At 39.8% G+C, this 24,634-nt stretch overlaps 1 protein-coding gene across 1 annotated transcript in view; it reads right to left on the bottom strand.

Moving 5' to 3' along the window:
* Positions 1-5,745, bottom strand: part of LOC122926343 (IgGFc-binding protein-like) — a 48,324-nt gene extending 42,579 nt beyond the window's left edge. The window contains exon 1 of the mRNA XM_044277717.1: positions 5,473-5,745. Within this exon, the coding sequence (XP_044133652.1) occupies positions 5,473-5,488 (16 nt within the window). The 5' untranslated portion in view covers positions 5,489-5,745. The remainder of the gene's footprint in view (positions 1-5,472) is intronic.
* Between the last annotated feature and the right edge of the window lie 18,889 nt (positions 5,746-24,634).

Below are 24,634 nucleotides of genomic sequence, written 5' to 3'. Positions count from 1 at the left end.
CAGGAACTTTCTCCCCTATTCCCATTCTCCACAGAGTCGAGCATGCATATATATGGGAGGATCGAGAGAGAAAGCTGCTGGACGAATGAGCATTCTCATGTGTAAAGACAGCTTTAGGTTGGGTAATCAATATCAAATCAGAATGGGTCTAACATTCGCCAGTCAGCTGTTTAAAAGGGGCCATGGTGCTTGTGCATAGGCCATGGTGCTTGTGCAATACCTTGCATTGGTGTACACAGTGGAAATGGACAGACTGATGTGAACAATGAATAAAGAGCTCACAAGAGTCACAAAATTGGTAGGGGTGTCCAGTCAGACCCCCACTGATCCGATGCTCATTAAATAGCTGAAAAACAGCTCTACCTCCGACTCTCCCTTACACATGTGCTCTGGGCTCTGCGGGGGTGGGCATAAGTTGCCACACCCATGCTTATATCCAGCCTTTGATATAAGCTAACTAAAAATTAAATAAAACTGTATATATTAAATTACTGTATATAAAATAAACTTCATTACATGTAATTTATTTTCTTATTTTCTTTAACGTACCTCAGATACTTACAGTAACTTATTTATATATTTAGTTTCCTAAAGGGATACTGTCATTTTGTAAAGTGTAGGGTCAGTGATACTATACATTTTTGTAATATACTTTTATTACTGAAACTTCTATTAGAAAAATAACTTTAAAGTGACCCATTTTGAGCCGTAGCAACGCCCCCCCCTCCTGTCTTCTGTTTACATAATACAGTCAGTGTTAGCACGTCTCCACAGTTAAGTAAACAGAAGACAGGGATCGTCGCTTTAGAGCTAATTTTCTAATAGAAATGTACAATTTCAGTAATTCAAGGGGTTGTCTGGGTTGGGAGCTAATCCTGGACATATCCCCTTCTTCACCGAGGCAACCCCTCCGAGGGGGTTGAGCAGTAGAGCATTTCATGGTCTGATACGTCCATTGCTTTGCGCTGTATCACACAGGGTAAGTGCTTTTTTGTTTACAAACTTACATGGGACAAATGGGTGGGCTTTAGCCCTGCTTTAGCCGTTTTACATTAGTGCTGGTGATGTCACCTGGTAGGCGGAAGTCCCCGCCTAACAGAGACCTGGTACGTCCCCGTATCTAATAAAAAAAGCCCTTGGGCAGGGAAAGAGAGAGCTGATCCCCTCTGAGAGGCTGCCTGGGTGAAGAAGGGGACATGTCCGGGTTTAGCGCTGAACCCGGACAACCCCTTTAAAGTATGTTATAAAAATGGTCAGTATCACTGCCCCTACACATTACAAAAAAATAAAAATAACAGTTAAACTTTAATCATAAAACATAGCTTTCTTGTATTTTACCCGACTGATAACTTTTTCAGTAAAGTCCGCATTCTTTTCAGATTAGACGCTAAGGATTTTTTTATAAAATTAGATGCAATTAATGGCAGGAAAAAGTTAATTGTGTCAGATTGCTCAGAATTGTGGTGGAATCTACATCACCACCTAGGTGAACACACTTTAGTAAATAGGGTTTCTATTGCAGTATTTCCAGTATACAGAATTAAAAAGATAAACTCTAAATAAAAAATAAAAAATATAATAATAACAAATATATATATATATATATATATATATATATGTAATATTAATTTAGAAAAACTGCACTGTATTTGAAAGAAAAATGTTTAGTCTCAGTCTCATGCTCTTTCTGTGACAGTTTATCTTGGCTAGAGCTGTAAATTTACGCAAAAAATGAATATACAGTCTATTATATTTATTGACTGATAATGTAGAATCAAAATATTACTAATATTAAAGACATTGCAGCCTTAGTATTTAGAGTAAAAAAAATCTAAAATCTAAAAAACTTACATTTCCAATATTATCCATTTAGAAAGTAATGTATAAAACTACAAATATATGTGAAACTGATATGTTTAAATAATGTATTCATTGTTTGATAATCCAGGATTTCAATTGCCAGGTACAAAAATATTACTAATATTAAGGACACAAGTTTTAAAATTTACTAAATATAATTTCATGAATAAAAACAATATATATATATATATATATATATATATATATAGATATATATATATTGATATATATATATATATATAATTGATTAATAAATTGATATTTATACATTTATTTTTTTTATTATTATGACTTTTTATTTTGATGATTTATATGAACCTGTAAAAAGGATATTTTCTTAAGACAGTCAAATTTTGTTAAACTGAATTATTTAAAATTTTGTTTTAAATATTTCAAAGAAATATATTTAACATTTGATGAATATTTTAACTAAACATAATTTAGATTTTTTTTTTTTAAATATATATATACGGTATATTAAAAATAAAAAAGGAAAATATGAAGAGCAGCACTATCCAAATAGTTGGGTGCGATCTCCTTATGAACTATTAACCAGGATCCACAGTTAATGCAGAACAATTTAAAAGGGCAGCACTCCAAAATCAAGTGAAAAAATTTAGATGTCTTTATTTACCCATGCATCAGCAACGTTTCAGTTCTACCCAATCTCAATGGAGCAATTGTCAAGCTATTTTTTTATTATATATATTCGATTTCGCGATATTTTGCGAATATTCGATTGAGTATTCGTCTTATATTCGTCAAAATAGAATATTCGTCATTATTCTATTTATCGCAAATAATATGTGATTTAATTATTCGTGTATTGCGAATTTTCTTTTAACTGTATAAGGCAACTTTCCTATGGCTATGGCAAGGCTAATATGTGTATTTTACGAATATTCACTATATTGCTATAACTTCTTCTTTTAGAATATTACGACTATTCTAAAAAACGAAGTTATAGCAATATAACAAATATATTACCATGGGAACGCCTGTGGGTTAGAATATTCCATCGGATCTGAGTTTTCACGATCTCAGGAAAGACTCAGATCCGATGGTATTTTCTAACCCACAGGCGTTCCCATGGTGACTTGGACGCCTGTACAGATAGGAAAAAATAATGTGAAAATTCTAAATAACAAATATATTCACTATATTGCTGTATATTTGTTTTTTAGAATATTGGTCATTTTTTTTCCATAGGAAAACATGATTCCTTCCTGCTTAAGTTGCTTGTGGGCCAATGACTTATTGACCTATGACCTATGATTTTAATTATTTGTTATTGTAATATAGTAAAGTTTAGAATTTTTTTCAAAACTGTTTTAAATATTTTGGAATAAACTATTCCTTACTTTTTTAACACTTTTTAAAATCCCCCTAGGGGACATAAATATGTGATTGTTTCTCCTATAAACTTCAATGCAGCCTATGGGATTTTCCGATTCCTCTCACAGGCTTGTGGCTACCCCAAAGTGAATGAACGGCTTCCTCGATCACAGACAGTCACCTGCTATGATTCCCTCTCCGTTTCTGAACGGGGGCCATGTTTAAATACTGGACATCCTCCGTACATGTATGTCTGGGTTCTGGAAGGCGTTAAAGAGGTATTCCCATCTCAGACATTGATAGTATAATACTAGGATATACCATCAATGTCAGATAGGTGTGGCTCCTACCCTAAAGACCAGCTTCTATCTTCAGAACAGGGACAATCAAGTGAAGGGAGAGCAACCACGCATGGACTACATGCTCTTTATTTGCTTCTAGGGTAACGGGGGATTTGGAAAATAGTCGAGGGACTATGCTGAGCTATTTTTAGAAGTCCCATGTCAGTTAATGGAGAGTGTACCACACATGAACGACCATATCTTGGCGATATGTCATCAATGTCTGAGATGGGATACCCCTTTAAATCTGTCAGATGTAGCAGACTTGAGTTCATGTTTAGCCGAGTCCAGATTACTGTTTGTGGCATTAGGGTTTGTTGGAACAATTTTACATAGGACTACAGGTAAACTTACTGAGTTTTTATGCACACGACCGTATGTATTTTGTGGTCTGAAAAACAAGGATCCGCAAAAAAAATATGGATGACGTCCATGTGCATTCTGTATTTTGCGGAACAGAACAGCTGGCCCCTAATAGAACAGTCCTATCCTTGTCCGTAACACAGACAATAATAGGACATGTTCTATATTTTTGCGGAACAGACGTACGGGAACGGAATGCACATGGAGTAACTTCCGCCTTTTTGGGCGGACCCATTGAAATGAATGATTCCACATAGGGTCTGCAAAGAAAAACGGGACGGACACGGAAAGAAAATATGGTCGTGTGCATGAGCCTTTAATGGCTTAGGCTCTGTTCACATCAGGGTTACCAGGGGATTTTCTTTGAGGTTCGTCATGATACATTAGGAATTATTATTATTATTTTTTTTTTGTTAAACGGCTCCACGAAGAACAGATACCAAAATTCTAATGTGAACAGACAGCACAAATGAACATGCACTTAAAAAACAAAACAAAATAATATTTTCACATTTGAAAAGCAGAGTAGCACTTGTATATGAGTTTGTCATCGATCACCGTATGTGATATTTTATATATATATATATTTATTTATTTATTTTTCCCCCCATATCACTGCAGGTATACCAGCCTATCTTAATTCAACAAGTTATCACTATGCACAAATTCAGCTTAACAGACAAATAAAAAAATATCAGCTTTCCTATATCTGTATAATTAGCCTTAGGGTGTTTTCACACAATCAGGCCTCAAGCACACAAACGTTTTTTCTTTCCATGTCCGTTCCGTTTTTTTTTGTGGACCGTATACGTAACCATTCATTTCAATGGGTCCGCAAAAAAAACGGAAGGTACTCCCTGTGCACTCCATATCCGTATGTCCGTATTGCCGTTCCACAAAAAAATAGAACATGTCCTATTATTGTCAGCATTACGGAGAAGGATAGAACTGTTCTATTAGAGGCCAGCTGTTCCGTTCCGCAAAATACGTAATGCACACGGATGTCATCCATATTTTTTGCAGATCTGTTTTTTGCGGACCGCAAAATACATACAGTCGTGTGCATGAGGCCTCAGTGTTTGATCAGTGATTTCCAACAGTGATTGTGAGCCAAAACCAGGAGTGGAGGCTACGCAGAAAAGAGGTAAACGGAACGTCTGCACCTGTTCTGTATTTAGAGCTGCACCTGGTTTTGGCTCACAATCACTGATAGAAATCACTGACCAAACACTGACTGTGTAAAAACAATCTTAGATTTCATTGACTTTTAAGTAGAATTTTATAAATAATCTCAATGTTCAGCATAATGAAAACTACCCCTGTATTAAAACGCAATTCATGTAGTGATGACGCAGTATAGTCTACAGCTATGGTATACAGTTGTAGCAGAGCTGAATTTGCCATTGATGTATTGATTTGTACATCATTGAGTCCTGTGTAAAACCTCGAAGCGCATATGGATACATAGGTTGCCATTTGGCGCAGCTCCGCAAAGAGTTCCAGAAGTTGACAAAGTCGGCACTGCTACATCAGTGTAGCGATGAGAGAGAAGGCTAAGAACATTATCACTCACCTGCTGCTGTCTCCATCTGAAGTCCCTTTTGCGCTGTCTCTAGAATTTATCCTTCGAGAACCGTTGCCTGACGGGATAAACCTGTTCCTCCAGTCTGCCCATTGTGAGGAAGCAAAAACTGCACTTTGGAATAATTCATTTGTCAGTTCCAGTGAGCTGTCAAAAGGAAACTATGTAAAGCATGTAAAAATGGTGATCCGAACTTAAACAACAAAATACTGTATTTAACCTATACAAACATTATAGATAAGTACTGCTGCAAATACTCTTGTGCAGGAATCCAGTTGTCTAACAAATCGTTTATTTCTATCTTCTTTTCACAGCTTATACTGTATATCAGAAACTGATCCTGAGTTATTCATTCAGTATACCCCAGAGCTGCACTCACTATTCTGCTGGTGGAGTCACTGTGCTCATACATTACATATCTCGTACTGATCCTGAGTAGTGTTGATCGAGCTCCAAAGTGCTTGGGTGCTCTGGCCGAACACATCGGTATGCTCGTGTGGGCTACCGAGCAACCAAGCACAATGGAAGTTAATGGCAGAACCCCAGGCACCCCCTGCTCGGAAGAGAAGAGGGTGTCTGGTTCACAAAAAAAGATTAGAAATTGATGGAAACCCTATCAAAATGGTTTGGAAACAGCATTAAGAGGATAGCTAGATGCATCTTGGACTCCTATTATCTATGACATACAATAGACAACCACACAAAGGCTATATGCCAAAAGCTAGGTATATGCAAGCCATCAATCTATCCATGAGACAGATGGCAGGCTTAGTCAGCATACCTTACAATGGCAGCCTTGGGCACTATGAGACATTCCAAACCAGCTCTCATCTGACTGAGAACCAGTAAACCTCAAAGTAACTTCAGATCTGTTGGATTGCTTGGGTGGACCTGCGCACCTAGATTAATATCATTAGGGTGACAAAAAGTTTTCTGATTGTCCTAACATAATATTCATTAACCTTTCTATACAGCTTTGTCATGTAAAAACTCAATTGCATAAACATGGGCATATGGGGAAAACATGCAAATGAGCAGAATCTGCCTTGTTTTTCAGCTGAAAAAACATTTGCATGGAAAATGTTGGTTTCATAGTATTATGACAAGAGTAACAGTCTTGTCAAAAGACTATGAAACCAATAGATGGCGCTGTTCATCAGTCATGCACAGCGCCATCTATTGGTTTTTATAGTCTTATGACAAGAGTATTACTCTTGTCATAAGACTATGAAACCAATAGATGGTGCTGTTTATCTTGTTGGGGCGCTAGTAAGTGGGGCACGCTGCTCAACAGAGTCCACACACTGTGTAGCCTATAATAGCCTGCGCTAACAGATTGTTGCTATCATTCACACGTCTTCTAGCACTTTATCTGCGGTAATATAAGCTTGCTAGAGTGTATCTCAGGACTATTTCCCTGCTTGTAATGACTCATTAACAGTGCCATCTATTGGTTTCATAGTCTTATGACAAGACTATGAATCCAATAGATAGTGCTGTTTATGAGCAGTGTAGATCGCAAATATTCTAATTGCAAATCTTTATCGTGAATTTTCCATGCAAAAGGCTACACTAATAACCTTATCATAAGACTATGAAACCAATAGATGGCACTGTTCATGAGTAGTGTAGAGCGCACATTTTCCATGCAAATGTTTTTTCAGCTGAAAAACAAGGCAGATTCTGTTCATTTGCATGTCTTCCCCATATGCCCATGTTTGTGTAAATTTGTTTTTACATGACAAAACTGTATAGAAAGGTTATTGAATATTATGTTAGGACAATCAGAAAACTTTTTGTCACCCTAATGATATTGATCTAGGTGTGCAGGTCCACCCAAGCAATCCAACAGATCTGAAGTGACTTTGAGGCTTACTGGCTCTCTGTCAGATGGGAGCTGGTTTGGATGGTCTCATAGTGCACAAGGCTGCCATTGTAAGTTATGCTGATTAAGCCTGTTATCTGTCTCATGGATAGATTGATGGCTTGTACATACCTGGCTTTTGGCATATAGCCTTTGTGTGGTTGTCTATTGTATGTCTTAGATAATAGAAGTCCAAGATGCATCCAGATATTTTCTTAATGCTGTTTCCAAACCATTTTTATGGGGTTTCCATCAATTTCTAACCTTTTTTTGTGAACCAGACACACATACCGATGTGTTCGGCCAGAGCACACGAGCACTTCGGTGCTCAATCAACACTAGTTATGAGTTACATCCTGTATTATACTTGAGAACTGCACTCACTATTCAGCTGGTGGAGTCACTGTGTACATTGCATTACATTACTTATTCTGTACTGATCCAAGTTACATCCTGTATTATACTCCAGAGCTGCACTCACTATTCTGCTGGTGGAGTCACTGTGTACAAACATTACATTACTTATCCTGTACTAATCCTGATTTACATCCTGTATTATACTCCAGAGCTGCACTCATTATTCTGCTGGTGGAGTCACTGTGTACATACATTACATTACTTATCCTGTACTGATCCTGAGTTACATCCTGTATTATACTCCAGAGCTGCATTCACTATTCTACTGGTATAGTCACTGTGTACATACATAGCATTACTTATCCTGTACTGATCCTGAGTTACATCCTGTATTATACTCCAGAGCTGCACTCACTATTCTGCTGGTACAGTCACTGTGTACATACATTACTTATCCTGTACTGATCCTGAGTTACATCCTGTATTATACTCCGGAGCTGCACTCACTATTCTGCTGGTGGAGTCACTGTGTACATACACTACATTACTCGTCCTGTACTGATCCTGGGTTACATCCAGTATTATACTCCAGAGCTGCACTCACTATTCTGCTGGTAGAGTCACTGTGTACATACACTACATTACTCATCCTGTACTGATCCTCTGTTACACCGGTGAACTGCACTCAGTATAACTGAACAGTTTGGAATTTGTTAGTGATACTATTTGTGAGTGATGTATCGTAAGGTTTAATGCTGAGTCCACTATTATTTAACTTATTTATCAAAGAGGTCATCTACTATATGTAAAGATAATTTTTTAATCACTTATATTCTTATTTGTAGGAATTTTTCCTATTTTTGTAAGCAGGCAACAGTTCTGCATCTGGGCAGTAATAATTTCCATGCATCATATGTCCTAGACCTGGGGATGTAACACTGGGGGAGTCACTTGTAGAGAAGGATCTGGGTGTCCTCGTAGACCATACATTGGTAAATCAGATGCTTCTAAGGCTACGGGATATTGTCATGTATTAAACGAGGCATTGACTCGGGGGACAGGGATGTAATATTACCTCTTTATAATGCTTTGGTGCAGCCTTATCTAGAATATGCAGTTCAGTTCTGGGCACCAGTCTATAGAAAGGATGCCCTGGAGCTAGAAAAGTACAAAGGAGAGCAACTAAACTGATAAGAGGCATAGAGGGTCTTAGTTATAGGAAGGATTAAAACAATTCAAGAGTAACTACACTTTTTGTAGTTTTTGTAGTTGTAATCGGGACATATTAGAAGTGCTGATAGACGGGGGTCCCAGCACTGAGACCCTCACCCTTACTCCTTAAATGTATTTAGTCTTGAGAAGAGACGTCTAAGGGGGGACATGATTAACCTAATGGGGATCCAGCCCCATTCAAGTTGAATGGGTCCGTGATCTGTCCGCACTACAAAAAAACAGAACATGTTCTATTTTTTTTGCGTTTGCGGAGGCACGGACAGGAACCCCACGGAAGCACTCTGTAGTCCTTCTAATAAGCCTTAAGGGGGTATTCTCATCTTGGACATTGGGGGCATATCACTAGGACATACCCCCAATGTCTGATAGATATGGGACCTGCCCCTATCCTTAGAACGCGGCCCGCAAAGTGATGGAGGGCACACCGCGCACATGCGGCCGCTGTCTATTTATTTCTATGGAAGAGCACTTTCCATTTCTTCAATGGGTCTTCTGAAAATTCCTAAAGTCCTAAAGCATAGACCAGAGATAATCCCATGGCAAAAATCCTTCTTAGTGCTTACTGAAAGACTTTATTCATAATATAGGGATGCATCACCACCACATGGTTCTCTATCTTCTATGTTTAGAAGTTGCTTAGAGTGGGCCTTAATGCAAAAGCTATACTTGGGTCCATCAATAATTACATCATTTGCTGCCACAGGAGATGGCATTCCACTAAGTAAGGTCTGCATGCATACATACATACATACACACTAATATATATTGAGTCTTCATCTAGTAGTATACCATCATATTTACTGGATAAAAGGGCATTCCCCATGATTTGCCCATAAATATAGTGCAGCCATGATAAGAATCAGACCTAAACCAGTTTCAGCCTGATGTCAAAATATTTTCACGAGGAAACAGACACTGGTCTTATCGCCATCTGATGTCTTATGTATATATGAGTAGCATTTCCTTGTAAAATTTACTTTCTAAGATGTTTCTACCTAACACAATGGGGGAGTTTTTCATAAGGATAAAATACTGTATAACCAGCAAAATAAAGTTATCATATATTAAGAAAAAGAAGGAAAAAACACCTCTCAAAAAGTAAAATACAAAGCGATCAAAAAGTTGTATGAACCCCATTATGGTACTAGTAAACACTACAGCATGGCCGAGTTTGCCATGGGCATGCTTACCTGCCCAGCCAGTACTGTGGCATCAGAGTGAGTGTTCAGTGGTGTCTGGGGCTAAAGTTACCCCTCACTCACCATGCCTCCCAAAATGTTGAGAGACTAACCTTCATAAAGATGATTCAGGAGTTAATCAATTAAGACCTTCAGACACCGATGCCTGATGCAACAGACTAAGGCTATGTCTACACAACGACATTAGTCGCGCGATAGATAGGGCACAACTAGACTTCACAATTTGTAGTGCCACATTTTGTTGCACCAATGTCGCGCAACAATTTTTATAATGGCAGTCTATGGTGTCGCACAGCAACATGCAACAAGCTGCGACTGCGACGCAACAGTCGCAGAAAAATCCATCTCGAATGGACGTAGCCATAATCATTCTGCCACTAATGATCACACTGTAGTGTGCTGCCACACTGGAATATTGTGTAAAATGGGCCACTACTTCTGGCCACGTGCTGCTGCCACCATTCTGATGCTGCCACCGCCTGCTGCCTCTACTGCGATTTTTACAATGTGGCTTCTTGGCCTACTAATATGTACGTAACATTTTTACAAGCATATGCATGCCACTGGGCCTTCCTATCACACTGCTGTTGTTGGGTTCTGCAACTACTGTGATCTGCCACCATCTTGTGCTGTATGCCATTGATGATGCTGCCACCATCCCCACTCTGTATGAGGGCTTGTTTTCAGCACTGCCATAGAAATGGGAGGCACCCCCTCCTTTACTTTGCAGGCTCCGTTCTAAGGATAGTTGTGGGTCCCAAAAATGACCAATGACTGCCCTCGACGGTGATGTGGCCATAAGTGGCATGTCACCTCTGAAGCCATTGGCTGCAATGGAGCATATCAGTGTTGACACCCATGTCAACACTCCGGGGACCGGGACATGGAGACACTAGAGGCAGCATGGAGGACCCGAGCAGATAAGTATAAGTACCCGAAGCAGATAAGCATGAATCTTCTGCTTGAAGAGGAAGGATGTTGGTACCTGCTAGAAAGTTGTTTTTCCTGGAGAACCCCTTTAATGTCCTATAAATTGCCCCCACACGTTACATCCATCATCGATCTCGTCTCACATTTATACCTTGCCATTTCTAACCTCTGAAACTCTTGAACACACGTTCATAAAAAAATAAACAATACAGTAATCACGATGGACCGCATTCCACTTTAATCCTAGCTTTTCTTCAGGTGAATATCTCAGAATACGGAAGCAGACCAGTTACTACTGAATGGAAGTAATGTGAGACCGGCCTTTTCTTCTATTTTATAATATTGCTGGAACTCATCATTGGCTGCTTTCTACCATAAACAGTGCCATCCATATCCACAGGCCATTTGTGGCACTGCAGCTCTCCTTTCACTTGAATGGAGCAATATAAGCCAGAAACTGGATTGTCCATTATGTCTGCTAACCTAACCTTCCACTTTCCCCTGCTAATAACATTCATATAGATGATAGAAAATTGAGATATACAGTGTTCTATGCAGAGTAAAACACTGTAAAGCAGGGGCGTAGCTATAGTGGAAGCAGGCTGCTATGGGGCCGGAACTCAAAAGGGGGCCTGCCCAGGAGGAGGACTGAAAGATTTTATTGTCAGGGCCCCCTCAACAGTATTATACAATGACATTACATAAAGTTACAATAAATAGTGACATGACATACAGTATATACATGTAGGAAATGGATGTAGCGGCTGACTGGCCTCGTCTGGTGATCATGAATAGCCACAGGAGTGAGGATTGCATGGGAGGAGCGGGTTGTGAATAATTTGATGGGGGGAGGAGGGCCTGTGAAAAAATTTGCTAGGAGGCCCAGTCATTTCTAGCTACGCCACTATTGTAAAGCTTCTTTAGTTCTACTTAAAGGAAGTAACCAGAAGATATTTGGTTCTGTTGTTCTACAGGGATTCTGTTACGGAAATCATAGTAAAGGGGTTTTTACATGGGCAGATTTTTTTTTTTTTTCTCGGAACAAGCGCAGATCCGAGATATAGCAATTCAGTTGGTGCTTGTTTAGATTCATTTACAGTGGATATAAAAAGTCTACACACCCCTGTTAAAATGTCAGGTTTCTGTGATGTAAAAAAAAAATTGACAAAGATAAATCATTTCAGAACATTTTCCCTCTTAAATGTGACCTATAAACTGTACAACTCAATTGAAAAACAAACTGAAATCTTTTAGGTAGAAGGAAGAAAAAATATAAAAATAAAATAATATGGTTGCATAAGTGTGCACACCCTTAAACTAATACTTTGTTGAAGCACCTTTTGATTTTATTACAGCAGTCTTTTTGGGTATGAGTCTATCAGCATGGCACATTTTGACTTGCCAAGATTTGCCCACTCTTCTTTGCAAAAACTCCAAATCTGTCAGATTGCAAGGGCATCTCCTGTGCACAGCCCTCTTCAGATCACCCCACAGATTTTCAATCGGATTCAGGTCTGGCCTCTGACTGGGCCATTCCAAAACTTTAATCTTCTTCTGGTGAAGCCATTCCTTTGTTGATTTGGATGTATGCTTTGGGTCATTGTCATGCTGAAAGATGAAGTTCCTCTTCATGTTCAGCTTTCTAGCAGAAGCCTGAAGGTTTTGTGCCAATATTGACTGGTATTTGGAACTGTTCATAATTCCCTCTACCTTATCTAAGGCCCCAGTTCCAGCTGAAGTAAAAAAGCCCCATACATGATGCTGCCACCACCATGCTTCACTGTGGGGATGGTGTTCTTTTGGTGATGTGCAGTTTTTTTGGGGGGCCAAACATATCTTTTGGAATTATGGCAAAAAATTTCAACCTTGGTTTCATTAGACCATAACACCTTTTCCACATGCTTTTGGGGGACTTCAGATGTGTTTTTGCAAAATGTAACCTGTCAGAACAGAAAAAATTAAAAAAGGATCCTGTATTTTCAGCATCCGTAAGGCCTCTTTCACACAGTCAGTATTTGGTCAGTATTTGTTCAGTATTTGTAAGCCAAAAGCAGGAGTGGGTTTAAGACACCGATAAGATGCAAATATTTTCATTACGTTTTATCTCTGTTTTGTACCCACTCCTGTTTTTGGCTTACAAATACTGATCAAATTCTGATCCAAAATAATGACCATGTAAAAAAGGCCATTAAAGTCCTGCTTGCATGACTTTTTTCCCTTGTAAAAAAAAAAACTGATATCAGACGTAAATGGCCAAAACCGATTCAAATTGAGCATAAAGCGTATTTCACACAGTTAGTATTTGGCATCACTATTTAAATAATATTTGTAAGCCAAAAGCAGGAGTGGGTCCAAAACATTACAGATGCAAATATTTCTATTACATTTTATCTATGTTTTGGACCCACTCCTGGTTTTGGCTTACTATTTTAAGTTCTAAGCTGTCACAATAAGATTGGGCCACCAAGTTGGATGAATATGATTAGGCAAAGTGCCCTGGGTATACCTGATTTATCGTGATTCGTGACAAATTTATTTGCCACTAATCAAATTTCTTGTCGGAGAATCGACTGAATCAAATTTTTTAAAACATTGCTCGTCACTACTACCAGTTTTCCATAAATTGGACAACCCCTTTGATGTAATCATTTGGGCTTATACAGTTCCATGAGTAATTCCAGCAGCACATTTTTGTTTACACGGGGCGATGTGCTACATGCCATAGACAGAAAGATGGCTAAAGCCATGATTCTGTTCAAGGACCTTTAACAGCCAATATCTCAGATTCCTGAGTTCCAATCAGTGTGATGTGGTGATTATGGAGAGGTTTGGATCCCAACAAATTGAGTAGTCCTAAAGCATGGTCCAGAGATAATCCCATGGCAAAAATCCTTCTAAGTGCTTGCTGGAAGACTTCATTCATAATATAGGGTGGCATCACCATGACATGGTTCTCCTCTTCTATGTTTAGAAGTGGCTTAGTGTGGGCCTTAATGCAAAAGCTATACTTGGGTCCATCAATAATGACATCATTTGCTGCCACAGGAGATGGCATTCCACTAAGTAGGGTCTACATGCATACATGCAGTACAGACCAAAAGTTTGAACACACATTCTCATTCAAAGAGTTTTCTTTATTTTCATGACTATGAAAATTGTAGATTCACACTGAAGGCATCAAAACTATGAATTAACACATGTGGAATTATATACATAACAAAAAAGTGTGAAACAACTGAAAATATGTCATATTCTAGGTTCTTCAAAGTAGCCACCTTTTGCTTTGATTACTGCTTTGCACACTCTTGGCATTCTCTTGATGAGCTTCAAGAGGTAGTCACCTGAAATGGTCTTCCAACAGTCTTGAAGGAGTTCCCAGAGATGCTTAGCACTTGTTGGCCTTTTTGCCTTCACTCTGCGGTCCAGCTCACCCCAAACCATCTCGATTGGGTTCAGGTCCGGTGACTGTGGAGGCCAGGTCATCTGGCGCAGCACCCCATCACTCTCCTTCATGGTCAAATAGCCCTTACACAGCCTGGAGGTGTGCTTGGGGTCATTGTCCTGTTGAAAAATAAATGATGGTCCAACTAAACACAAACCGGATGGAATAGCATGCCGCTGCAAGATGCTGTGGTAGCCATGCTGGTTCAATATGCCTTCAATTTTGAATAAATCCCCAACAGTGTCACCAGCAAAGCACCCCCACACCATCACACCTCCTCCTCCATGCTTCACGGTGGGAATCAGGCATGTAGAGTCCATCCGTTCACCTTTTCTGCGTCGCATAAAAACACAGTGGTTGGAACCAAAGATCTCAAATTTGGACTCATCAGACCAAAGCACAGATTTCCACTGGTCTAATGTCCATTCCTTGTGTTCTTTAGCCCAAACAAGCCCAAAGGCCTGATTCACACAGTCTCCTCTTAACAGTTGTTCTAGAGATGTGTCTGCTGATAGAACTCTGTGTGGCATTGACCTAGTCTCTAATCTGAGCTGCTGTTAACCTGCGATTTCTGAGGATGGTGACTCGGATAAACTTATCCTCCGCAGCAGAGGTGACTCTTGGTCTTCCTTTCCTGGGGCGGTCCGCATGTGAGCCAGTTTCTTTGTAGCGTTTGATGGTTTTTGTGACTGTACTTGGGGACACTTTCAAAGTTTTCCCAATTTTTCGGACTGACTGACCTTCATTTCTTAAAGTAATGATGGCCACTCGTTTTTCTTTACTTAGCTACATTTTTCTTGCCATAATACAAATTCTAACAGTCTATTCAGTAGGACTATCAGCTGTGTATCCACCTGACTTCTCCACAAGGCAACTGATGGTCCCAACCCCATTTATAAGGCAAGAAATCCCACTTATTAAACCTGACGGGGCACACCTGTGAAGTGAAAACCATTTCAGGTGACTACCTCTTGAAGCTCATCAAGAGAATGCCAAGAGTGTGCAAAGCAGTAATCAAAGCAAAAGGTGGCTACTTTGAAGTACCTATAATATGACATATTTTCAGTTGTTTAACACTTTATTGTTATGTATATAATTCCACATGTGTTAATTCATAGTTTTGATGCCTTCAGTGTGAATCTACAATTTTCATAGTCATGAAAATAAAGAAAACTCTTTGAATGAGAAGGTGTGTCCAAACTTTTGGTCTGTACTGTACATACATACACACACACTAATATATGTTGAGTCTTCAGCTGAGATAATCAAGTAGTATACCATCATATTTACTGGATAAAAGTGCATTCCCCATGATTTGCCCATAAATATAGCGCAGCCATGATAACAATCGGACCTAAACCAGTTTCAGCCTGATGTCAAAATATTTTCATGAGGAAATAGACACTGGTCTTATCGCCATCTGATGTCTTATATATATATGTATGAGTAACATTTCCTTGTACAATTTACTTTCTAAGAAGATGTTTCTACACAACACTATAAAATACTGTATATATTTTGTGTCCCCATAATTGTACCATCCTGCAAAATAAAGTTCATGTATAAAAAAAAGAATTACAAAACACCTCTCAAAAAATAAAATACAAAGCGATCAAAAAGTTGTATGAACGCCATTATGGTACTAGTAAACACTACAGCATGGCCGAGTTTGCCATGGGCATGCTTACCTGCCCAGCCAGTACTGTGGCATCAGAGTGAGTGTTCAGTGGTGTCTGGGACTAAAGTTACCCCTAACTCGCCATGCCTCCCAAAATGTTGAGAGACTAAACTTCATAAAGATGATTCAGGAGTTGATCAATTAAGACCTCCAGACACAGATGCCTGATGCAACAGAATAAATCATTCTGCCACTAATGATTACACTGTAGTGTGCTGCCACACTGGAATATTGTGCAAAATGGGCCACTACTTCTGGCCACGTGCTGCTGCCACCATTCTGATGCTGCCACCGCCTGCTGCCTCTACTGCGATTTTTACAATGTGGCTTCTTGGCCTACTCATATGTACGTAACCTTTTTACAAGCATATGCATGCCACTGGGCCTTCCTATCACACTGCTGTTGTTGGGTTCTACTACTACTGTGATCTGCCACCATCTTGTGCTGTATGCCATTGATGATTTTAGCCCACTTAGGTGGTTAGAACCTGGGATCTTTTGATTTACTATTACCATTAGACACTGGTCTTAATAAAGCCCCTTCTCTGGCGGTGGATCGTTGAAGCAATGTAGAGATGCCGCCCACTCCATAACTTAGGTGAATCCAGCACTGCTTCAAAATCTAAGACAGCTTCCTTGCTGGCTTACATTTAGATCATTCTACGCCTAAACGAGATGTAGAAAATGATGAATGAGACAGGCCTGCCAGCCCATCCAGCCCACTTTTTTAGACCTGGCGTGAGCGGGGAAAAGTCGCAGATTGTGGCGCAATAAACTGCTGAGCCAAAATCTGTACCTGAAATACACCTATAAAAGGCATATTTCAGCTTCATAAGTGAACCCCAATGTGTCATGAAAAAAACGTCTCAGAATCACTTGGATAAATAGAAGCATTTCCAGAATTTTTACCAAATAAACTGACACATGTCAGATTTAAAAAACGAGGCTCTGTCCTGAAGGCCAAAACAGTCTTTGTCTTTAGGGATTAACAACTCAATCATTTAAAGTTATTTGTTGTTTCTTTTTTTAATTTTAGATTCAGTCGCAAGTATCCTCATTAGCTTAATAGTCTTGTTTTAATTATGGTTCTTCTTGGATGATTATAACCTACAGTCATCCAGTATTAGAAAAAAATGCCCTCCGCTATTCAGTATAGAAGACAAGAAAGAATGTAGAAGACATCTAAAGGAACCTGTGGTTGCCATCTGTGGCATCCGCACAGTTCATCTCCTCAGGCTGTTTTATAACGAGCTGTCTTCAGATTCTGATACCCTAAAGCCCCTTTCTTTTGAGAATAATCTTCATTCATGGTGAACACGTTGACATTTAGAAGAACCAGAAGCACCAGTCTGTCTGCAATAGATGAGGAAGCTGTTATTATCAAGAATGTTATCTTAAGAAATTCGAAAAACAAGACGAAAACAAGAAAATTCAAGTATGACTAGGTTTACATTGTGGATAAATCAGTTCCAACTCTTGTTTTATGTTACTGCCATATAAGTCAATGTGATCGTGCAATAATAACTAAGAAAGGGAGGATCTCTTATCCACAGGCTGCACAACATCATGAAACAAGGGAGTGGGCAATCATCCCAAGGATTGTGACAGGATGGGAGAAAACATAAGAATCAAACTAGTGGTTCTGGTTGTGGTGATTTTCAATCTTTGCCATGGACCCTTTCCTTTATGTTTGCTTAAACCATCACACAAAATGTTGCCCACTCCTTATAAATGCTGAACCACACTGCCAAGCTGAATATTGTTGGCCATATGGGTAAGCTGAAAACATCATCAGCAAGACACTTTTTGCATATGACACAACTAAGTGGCAGTTGGAGCACTGATGGAGTAGACACACACAACCTCTGAGCTCCCACTATATCCTAACAGTATCCTTGCCATCCGTCTCCTGATGCCAACAGATTCGTGGGTGCAGTGTTTTGGAGTGAAGTGGATCCTGCCTTGAACCCTCTGTGGATATCTGATCCTCAGCTCTGGAGCTGCATTAACATTTTTAAAATGGTGCCAACGTTTCTCCATGTGTAGGGCATCCCCCTTGAAGTTACCTAAGACCTATTTTACAACAATTGATAAACTTCTCTCTCAGATTTTTGTGGAGTAACAAAAACGCCCAGACTTGCAAGAGATACATTTAAAGCATCATATGACAGGGGTGGACTTGCACTTCCTGATATGTACCTTCACTCTTCCACCATTCAACTGGCATGTGCAACTTGGTGGTTTTGGAAGCGATGTCCTTGGGCTAGTATGAGGCACTTGCTAATTTAGTCTACCACAAAGATGTATGCCCAACCCACTATACAAGGTTCAACAGCAATAAAGGGCTCAGCTCACCTGCAATCACTTAGGGAGGCATGGATCAGCCTGGAACCAAGCACTGAGTATAATCTAAATCAAGGAGAGATGTCCAGCTTCCCATAAAAAAGTGATAGCCTTTATTCTTTAAAGCAATAAAATATCCAATGACGCAGTACAGACACACAGTGTTAGAGTTTTACGCGTTTCGGGTTTTAAAATGTGACCCTTACTCAGGGTCTCTCCTTGTTTTGGATTATACCCAACCCACTGTTACACTTCCAATATGGCTGGTGTTGTGGTGGTCTGGAATTTTTTTTACATACACTTAGGGAAGATGGAAAGTATTTGCCACTTTGGAGAAAGATGAAAATTTATTTACCTGAAATTTTAATTTCCTGTAGTTCATAGGCAGCACAGTCTGAGTGGGTTAAAGCCATCTAGGTACAAATAGACAGAGACAGGTTAATAAGCAGTAATGATCAATCAATTAATTAACCAATCACCATGGCCTCTATAAAGGTGAGCGGAAGGAAGGAGCCAGTGTATTTTTATAAAGCAATATGAAATTTATTAAAGGAAGGGAAAGCCGTCCTGCCTACGGACTACAAGAAATGAAAATTTCAGGTAAACAATTTTTTGTCTTCCTGGACATCCTACGGAAGCACAATCACATATTGGCCTGCCAACTCTCCTGACCTGAACCCCATAGAGAATCTGCGGGATATTGGGAAGAGAAAGTTGAGAGACGCAAGACCCAACACTCTGGATGAGCTTAAGGCCGCTATCAAAGCATCCTGGGCCTCCATAACACCTCAGCAGTGCCACAGGCTGATTGCCTCCATGCCACGCCGCATTGAAGCAGTCATTTCTGCAAAAGGATTCCCGACCAAGTATTGAGTGCAGAATTGAACATAATTATTTGAAGGTTGACTTTTTTGGTATTAAAAACACTTTTCTTTTATTGGTCAGATTAAATATGCTAATTTTTTTAGATAGGAAATTTGGATTTTCATGAGCTGTTTGCCAAAATCATCAATATTAAAACAATAAAAGGCTTGAACTACTTCAGTTGGTGTGTAATGAATCTAAAATATATGAAAGTCTAATGTTTATCAGTACATTACAGAAAATAATGAACTTTATCACAATATGCAAATTTTTTTAGAAGGACCTGTATATATAATTTGCTCGAGTAGAGGCTGTCGCAGCCATCTTGATTGAAGACACTGGTGCGAAATCTTTCTCGGTGACATAATGACATCATAAAGCTGGGCAGGTGTGGTGGCGTCATCACTGATGATGTCACCGCGCTCGGCCAGTGTGCTGGCGTGGTGATGTTATACATCACTCTGAGTGATATTTTGTGCAGTTTCTGAAATCAAGCCATTTCAGGAAAAATAGATTTGTTACCATGAAAAGCAAGGAAATTTGGCTTTGTGGTGAATCAAATTGTTCCTGAAGTTCGGATCGAAGTCAATTAGTTTAGTTTTGATTTGCTCAACACTAACTATAGACAACCACAAGAAGATACAGGTAATTCAATGCTGAACTGAGATTCTTTAAGGCTCTGAAGAAAAAAATAAACTACAAGATGGAGATTACAAATCTTGCTTTGCAACTGTCTTGATGATGGTGAATTGCATTCTGGAAGATAAGGTCCAAAATGTCTGGCAGGTTTCGGTAAATGTCCTTCGAGTGTGACCACAACAACGGGAACCAGGTCATACAAGAACATCATGTGGGAAATCGCTATGACTTCTGTCTGCTTCTCTAGATTCTTCCTGAGCACTCTCAGCACTATTGGAAACTATGGAATATGTATACCAGCTTCTCCTCCCAGTTGACTGATAAATAGTTTTTTTGTTTTGTTTTTCTCATCTGAGAGAAGATTGTAGAGATAAGGCTCCACTCCTCTGGATAAAGCTCTTGCAGCCTGTTTATCGATATAAACCATTTGGTAACTTAGCTTGACTGAATGAGAATTTGGGTGTTGCAATGGTAAGGTTGGAAGTGAGCTACCCGTAAGGCAAGTCTGACCATCCTGACATCTTTCCGGTTGGATGACAACCTCTTCTTCTTATGCCACATTTTGTGGACTCACAATCTGTTACCACACTTATCTGAGTGACAGGCGGAAGAACCCTTAGTGAGGACTCTAGGGAATCAAGAAGTTGCCATGTAGCGGATGCTACCACTTCCTTCCTAGGTGAATTGAAGGATACATCCAAAAGTTTATATCTTTGTGACATCTGATCCATGGAATGTATATTGATTTGGAGGAAGTGTACATGAGAAATTGCCTCTAGTATTACACCTATGATGAAGATAGGAGATCCAACACTTTCATGACATAACAAATGGATACTTTAGGGTAAGGAAAGAGGTGACTTTTCCACTTCATGCTTTTGTCTCTCTTCTCTGAGGAAAAGTTTATCATTTGCTGATGAGAGTTTATGATGAAACCAGATATTTCAGCTGTGACTCCTTGCAATTGGCCAGGGAGACATTATCTTAAAGCAGCTGCTTGGTTGTGTGAAGATCCATCCAAACCTATTGTTTGGAGCTCCCTGGAGGAGCTGAAGAACTGGATTCTTGATTGCTTTGGGGAAAAAAGTCACCTGGAAGGCATTCTCTGAACCTGGGTGCAGGAGCAGGTTACAGAAATGGGTCTTAAATGGTACTGTACATCGGCAGTCCATCAATCAGCTGTGTTCACAGAACGTTCCTTCTTTGACTAGGTGATGTGAAAAATACATTCAGCATAAACAACAGTAAAAGAGACCTTACATCGTTTGAATGATCATATGGAACGTAAGATGGCTCACTTTGCCGAGAATACAACATCCACTGTGCAATCAGCTTGGCCTATCAGTAGAATAATTCAAGAGCGTTCAGAACAGCATACTGCCCTTGCTATTCACAATGTTTCAAGGGATACCTCCCCCTTGATAATGCCATCATCATGTAGTTGAGGTAAATACCCCATTGTGCAATCTTCTATAAAATACATCTTTTGTTAAAAATATCTAATAATTATTCAAAGACATCGCAGTGGTTGCACCTGTACATAGACAGGCCACTGTTTGACTTTAGTTTCAAAGATCATTTATTTGAGATCATAGTAATAGAAATGCTTCAATGCATTATTACATTCTGTATCGATAATAAAAATATAGGCAATGCCAATAGTTATTAAAAATACAACTGAGATCATTCTAGTAACATAGAGCAAATAGCCCTGTATAGTGCACATTTATCAAATTACAATGGGAAGGTGTATCTTAGGTCCACAGAATTTGCCGAAGACAACCTAGGCTCCGACACCGTCTCAAAATTGACTAGTGAGTCAGTTATTATTGCCGTCAATCGTTCACATAAGAGTATTTTATTAACCCTGTCTAGGACAGCCTGAAAGCTGAGTGAAGATGTACGCCACTTGAAGGCTACATGAATTCTCGCTGCCAATAAAATAAACTGCGACAATTTAAATTCGGGGAATGTTAACCATGAAGGCTTGTTGCCTAATAGACAAAGTGAGAGTGTGGTGGGGTAATTACAGCCCAGGGTCGTTGCGATTAAAGTATAGATCTGATCCCAGAAATGCCTGATCACTGTACAGTTCCACCATATGTGTAGCATCGTGCCGTCCATGTAACAACCTCTGAAGCATTTCGGGGATACCTCCGGGTACATACGATGCAACCTGGACGGCACCATGTAAGTTCTAAGCAAAGTTTTTATAGAGTTTTCTGCCAGTGTGACCTGCCAAGAGCCCTTCATAAGCGATTGGGAGCATTGATGCACCCTAGATATGGAAGATTCTGTACCCATGTCGCTTTCCCACGCTAGCATATATGGGAGTTTTACCCCTTCTGGATGAACGTGGAGCAGTCCATATATTCTGGATAGGAGCCCCTGTTTGTATAGGGAGTAGGCCATCATTCTTTCAAAAGGGGTAAAATCTAGTTTTTGGGTGGTTCCCATCAATGACTGTAGAAAGGAGAATATCCTATTGACATTGAAGTGTTCCCCTGTGGGGGAGGAGTGTTTGTTTACAAAGTCGCCCTTTGATTCCAATTTTTCCCGCCGCAGGAATTTATGTAGGGAACAGAGGTTCTTGTTGATCCACCCCGTAAAGGCGGTGTGTTACAAACCCGGGAGGAACAGTGGATTACCAAATATCGGAGTTAATGGGGATGGGGCAGATTGCAATTTATACTTAAATCACACTGACCTCCAGAGGAGTAATGAGTAATGTGATAAGAGGGATTTAGTGCGGATGACTGGTGGTAATGAGGGTACTGTCCATATCAAAGCCGTCCAGGTATAGGGTGCCATGTGTGACATCTCTAGTGTGACCCAGAGTGGCTGCTTCTTGCTTTCTAAATGCGTTAAGAACAGCTGGGCCAATCTTTACTGCCCTATAGTATTTCAGCAAATCTGGAACTGATAAGTCCCCCTGTGCTTTGTGCCTACACATAGTTGATTTAGAGATGCGTGGTCTCTTGTTAGCCCAGATGAACTTCATAATGTCCTTCTGTAGGGACTTTGAATCGGTTGAGGGAACAGGGACAGGGAGCGTCCTAAACAAGTATAAAAGTCTCGTAAGGACTACCATTTTAATTATGTGTATCCTGCTTACCCACGAAACCGGTAGAGAGCCCCAAGAATTCAAGTCATGTTTGATTTTACGGTACATTGGAAGAAAATTGGTTCTATATACCAGGTCAAGTTTGGTTGGTAACAGCGTCCCTGCTGAAAGGGGAAATTTCTTAGCAATAGCTCTTTCGTTTGTGGGGGGATATTACAGAGGAGTAGTTCCGACTTGTTGTGAATAATTTTAAGGCCAGACACCTCTGAAAAGGTTTGCAGTAGATGCAGCAGAGTTGGGAAGGACATAATGGGATTAGTAACGGACATTAGTAAGTAGTCAGCAAATAAGTTTAATTTATATTCGGTCCCTTCTACAGTTAATCCTGTGATATCAGGGTTGTTTCTAATGTGAATGGCCAAGGGTTCTATTGCCATGGCAAATAGGGCAGGGGATAAGGGGCATCCTTGTCGTGTACCTCTGCATATCCGCATAGGGGATGGGCAAGAGGTGGGGAGTTTAAGGTGTGCCTCAGGGCAAGAATATAAAGAACTTATTGCTGCGAGGAATGGGCCGTCCACTCCCATTCTAGAAAGGACTTTGTGTAGGTAATCAATGTAACCGAATTGAAGGCTTTTTCTATATCTAAAGCTAACAGTGCTAAAGGGATATTCTTCCTATTAGCTTCTTAGATGAGATTCAAAACATTCCTAATATTGTCAGGGGCTTCTCTCCCAGGTATGAACCCTACCTGGTCTATGTGTATAAGATCTGGCAAAATGGTGTTTAACCAATGGGCCAAGATGGATGTAAATATCTTGTTGTCTAGATTAAGGAGGAATATGGGTCTGTAGTTGGATGGGTGCAGAAGATCCTTGTTGGGTTTAGGGATAACTGTAATTTTGGCCTGTAGAAATTCTGCTGGGGAGTATGTCCTTGTAGCAAGAGGTTGCAATAATTAGCAATATGTGTGGAAAGTAAAGGGTCACATTTTTTTAAGTATAGCGCCGAAAAACCATCCGGGCCGGGGGCTTTACCTATCTTCAGGTTGTTTATAGTGTATTCAACTTCGTCACTGGATATCGGTCTACCTAGTTCTAACGAAGTTTCTGAAGTTATCCTGGGAATAGACACAGATGATAAGAAGTTCTGTATGTGGGAATCGGAGGGAGTGCTGGGAATGGAGTATAGTTTCTGATAAAAGGTGTGAAACGGGTGGTGTATAGTGTCCGGGTTAGAGGTAAGTTGGCCCGAACACGTCTGTAACTGAAAAACCTGGTTTATTTTCTGTTTTGCCTTAAGCTGGGAGGCTAACATCTTATCGGGTTTGTTTGCGTATCTATAATAATATGATGCTGTCCAACGTAGGGCTTTCTCTGTATTGTTAGAGAGGATAGCATTCAGTTGCAGTTTAGTGTCTTTAATGGCCTTTAGGAGATATAGAGAGGGGGATCTCTGATGTGCCCGTACCAATCTTTCAAGTTTAGCCTCCAAAGCTCTTTTGACCTCTGTACGTTCTCGCTTCATGCGTGAGGCTACA

This window comes from Bufo gargarizans, chromosome 2 (genome assembly GCF_014858855.1).
Source record: "Bufo gargarizans isolate SCDJY-AF-19 chromosome 2, ASM1485885v1, whole genome shotgun sequence".
Taxonomy (NCBI): domain Eukaryota; kingdom Metazoa; phylum Chordata; class Amphibia; order Anura; family Bufonidae; genus Bufo; species Bufo gargarizans.
This window is presented reverse-complemented; position numbering and strand designations above follow the sequence as displayed.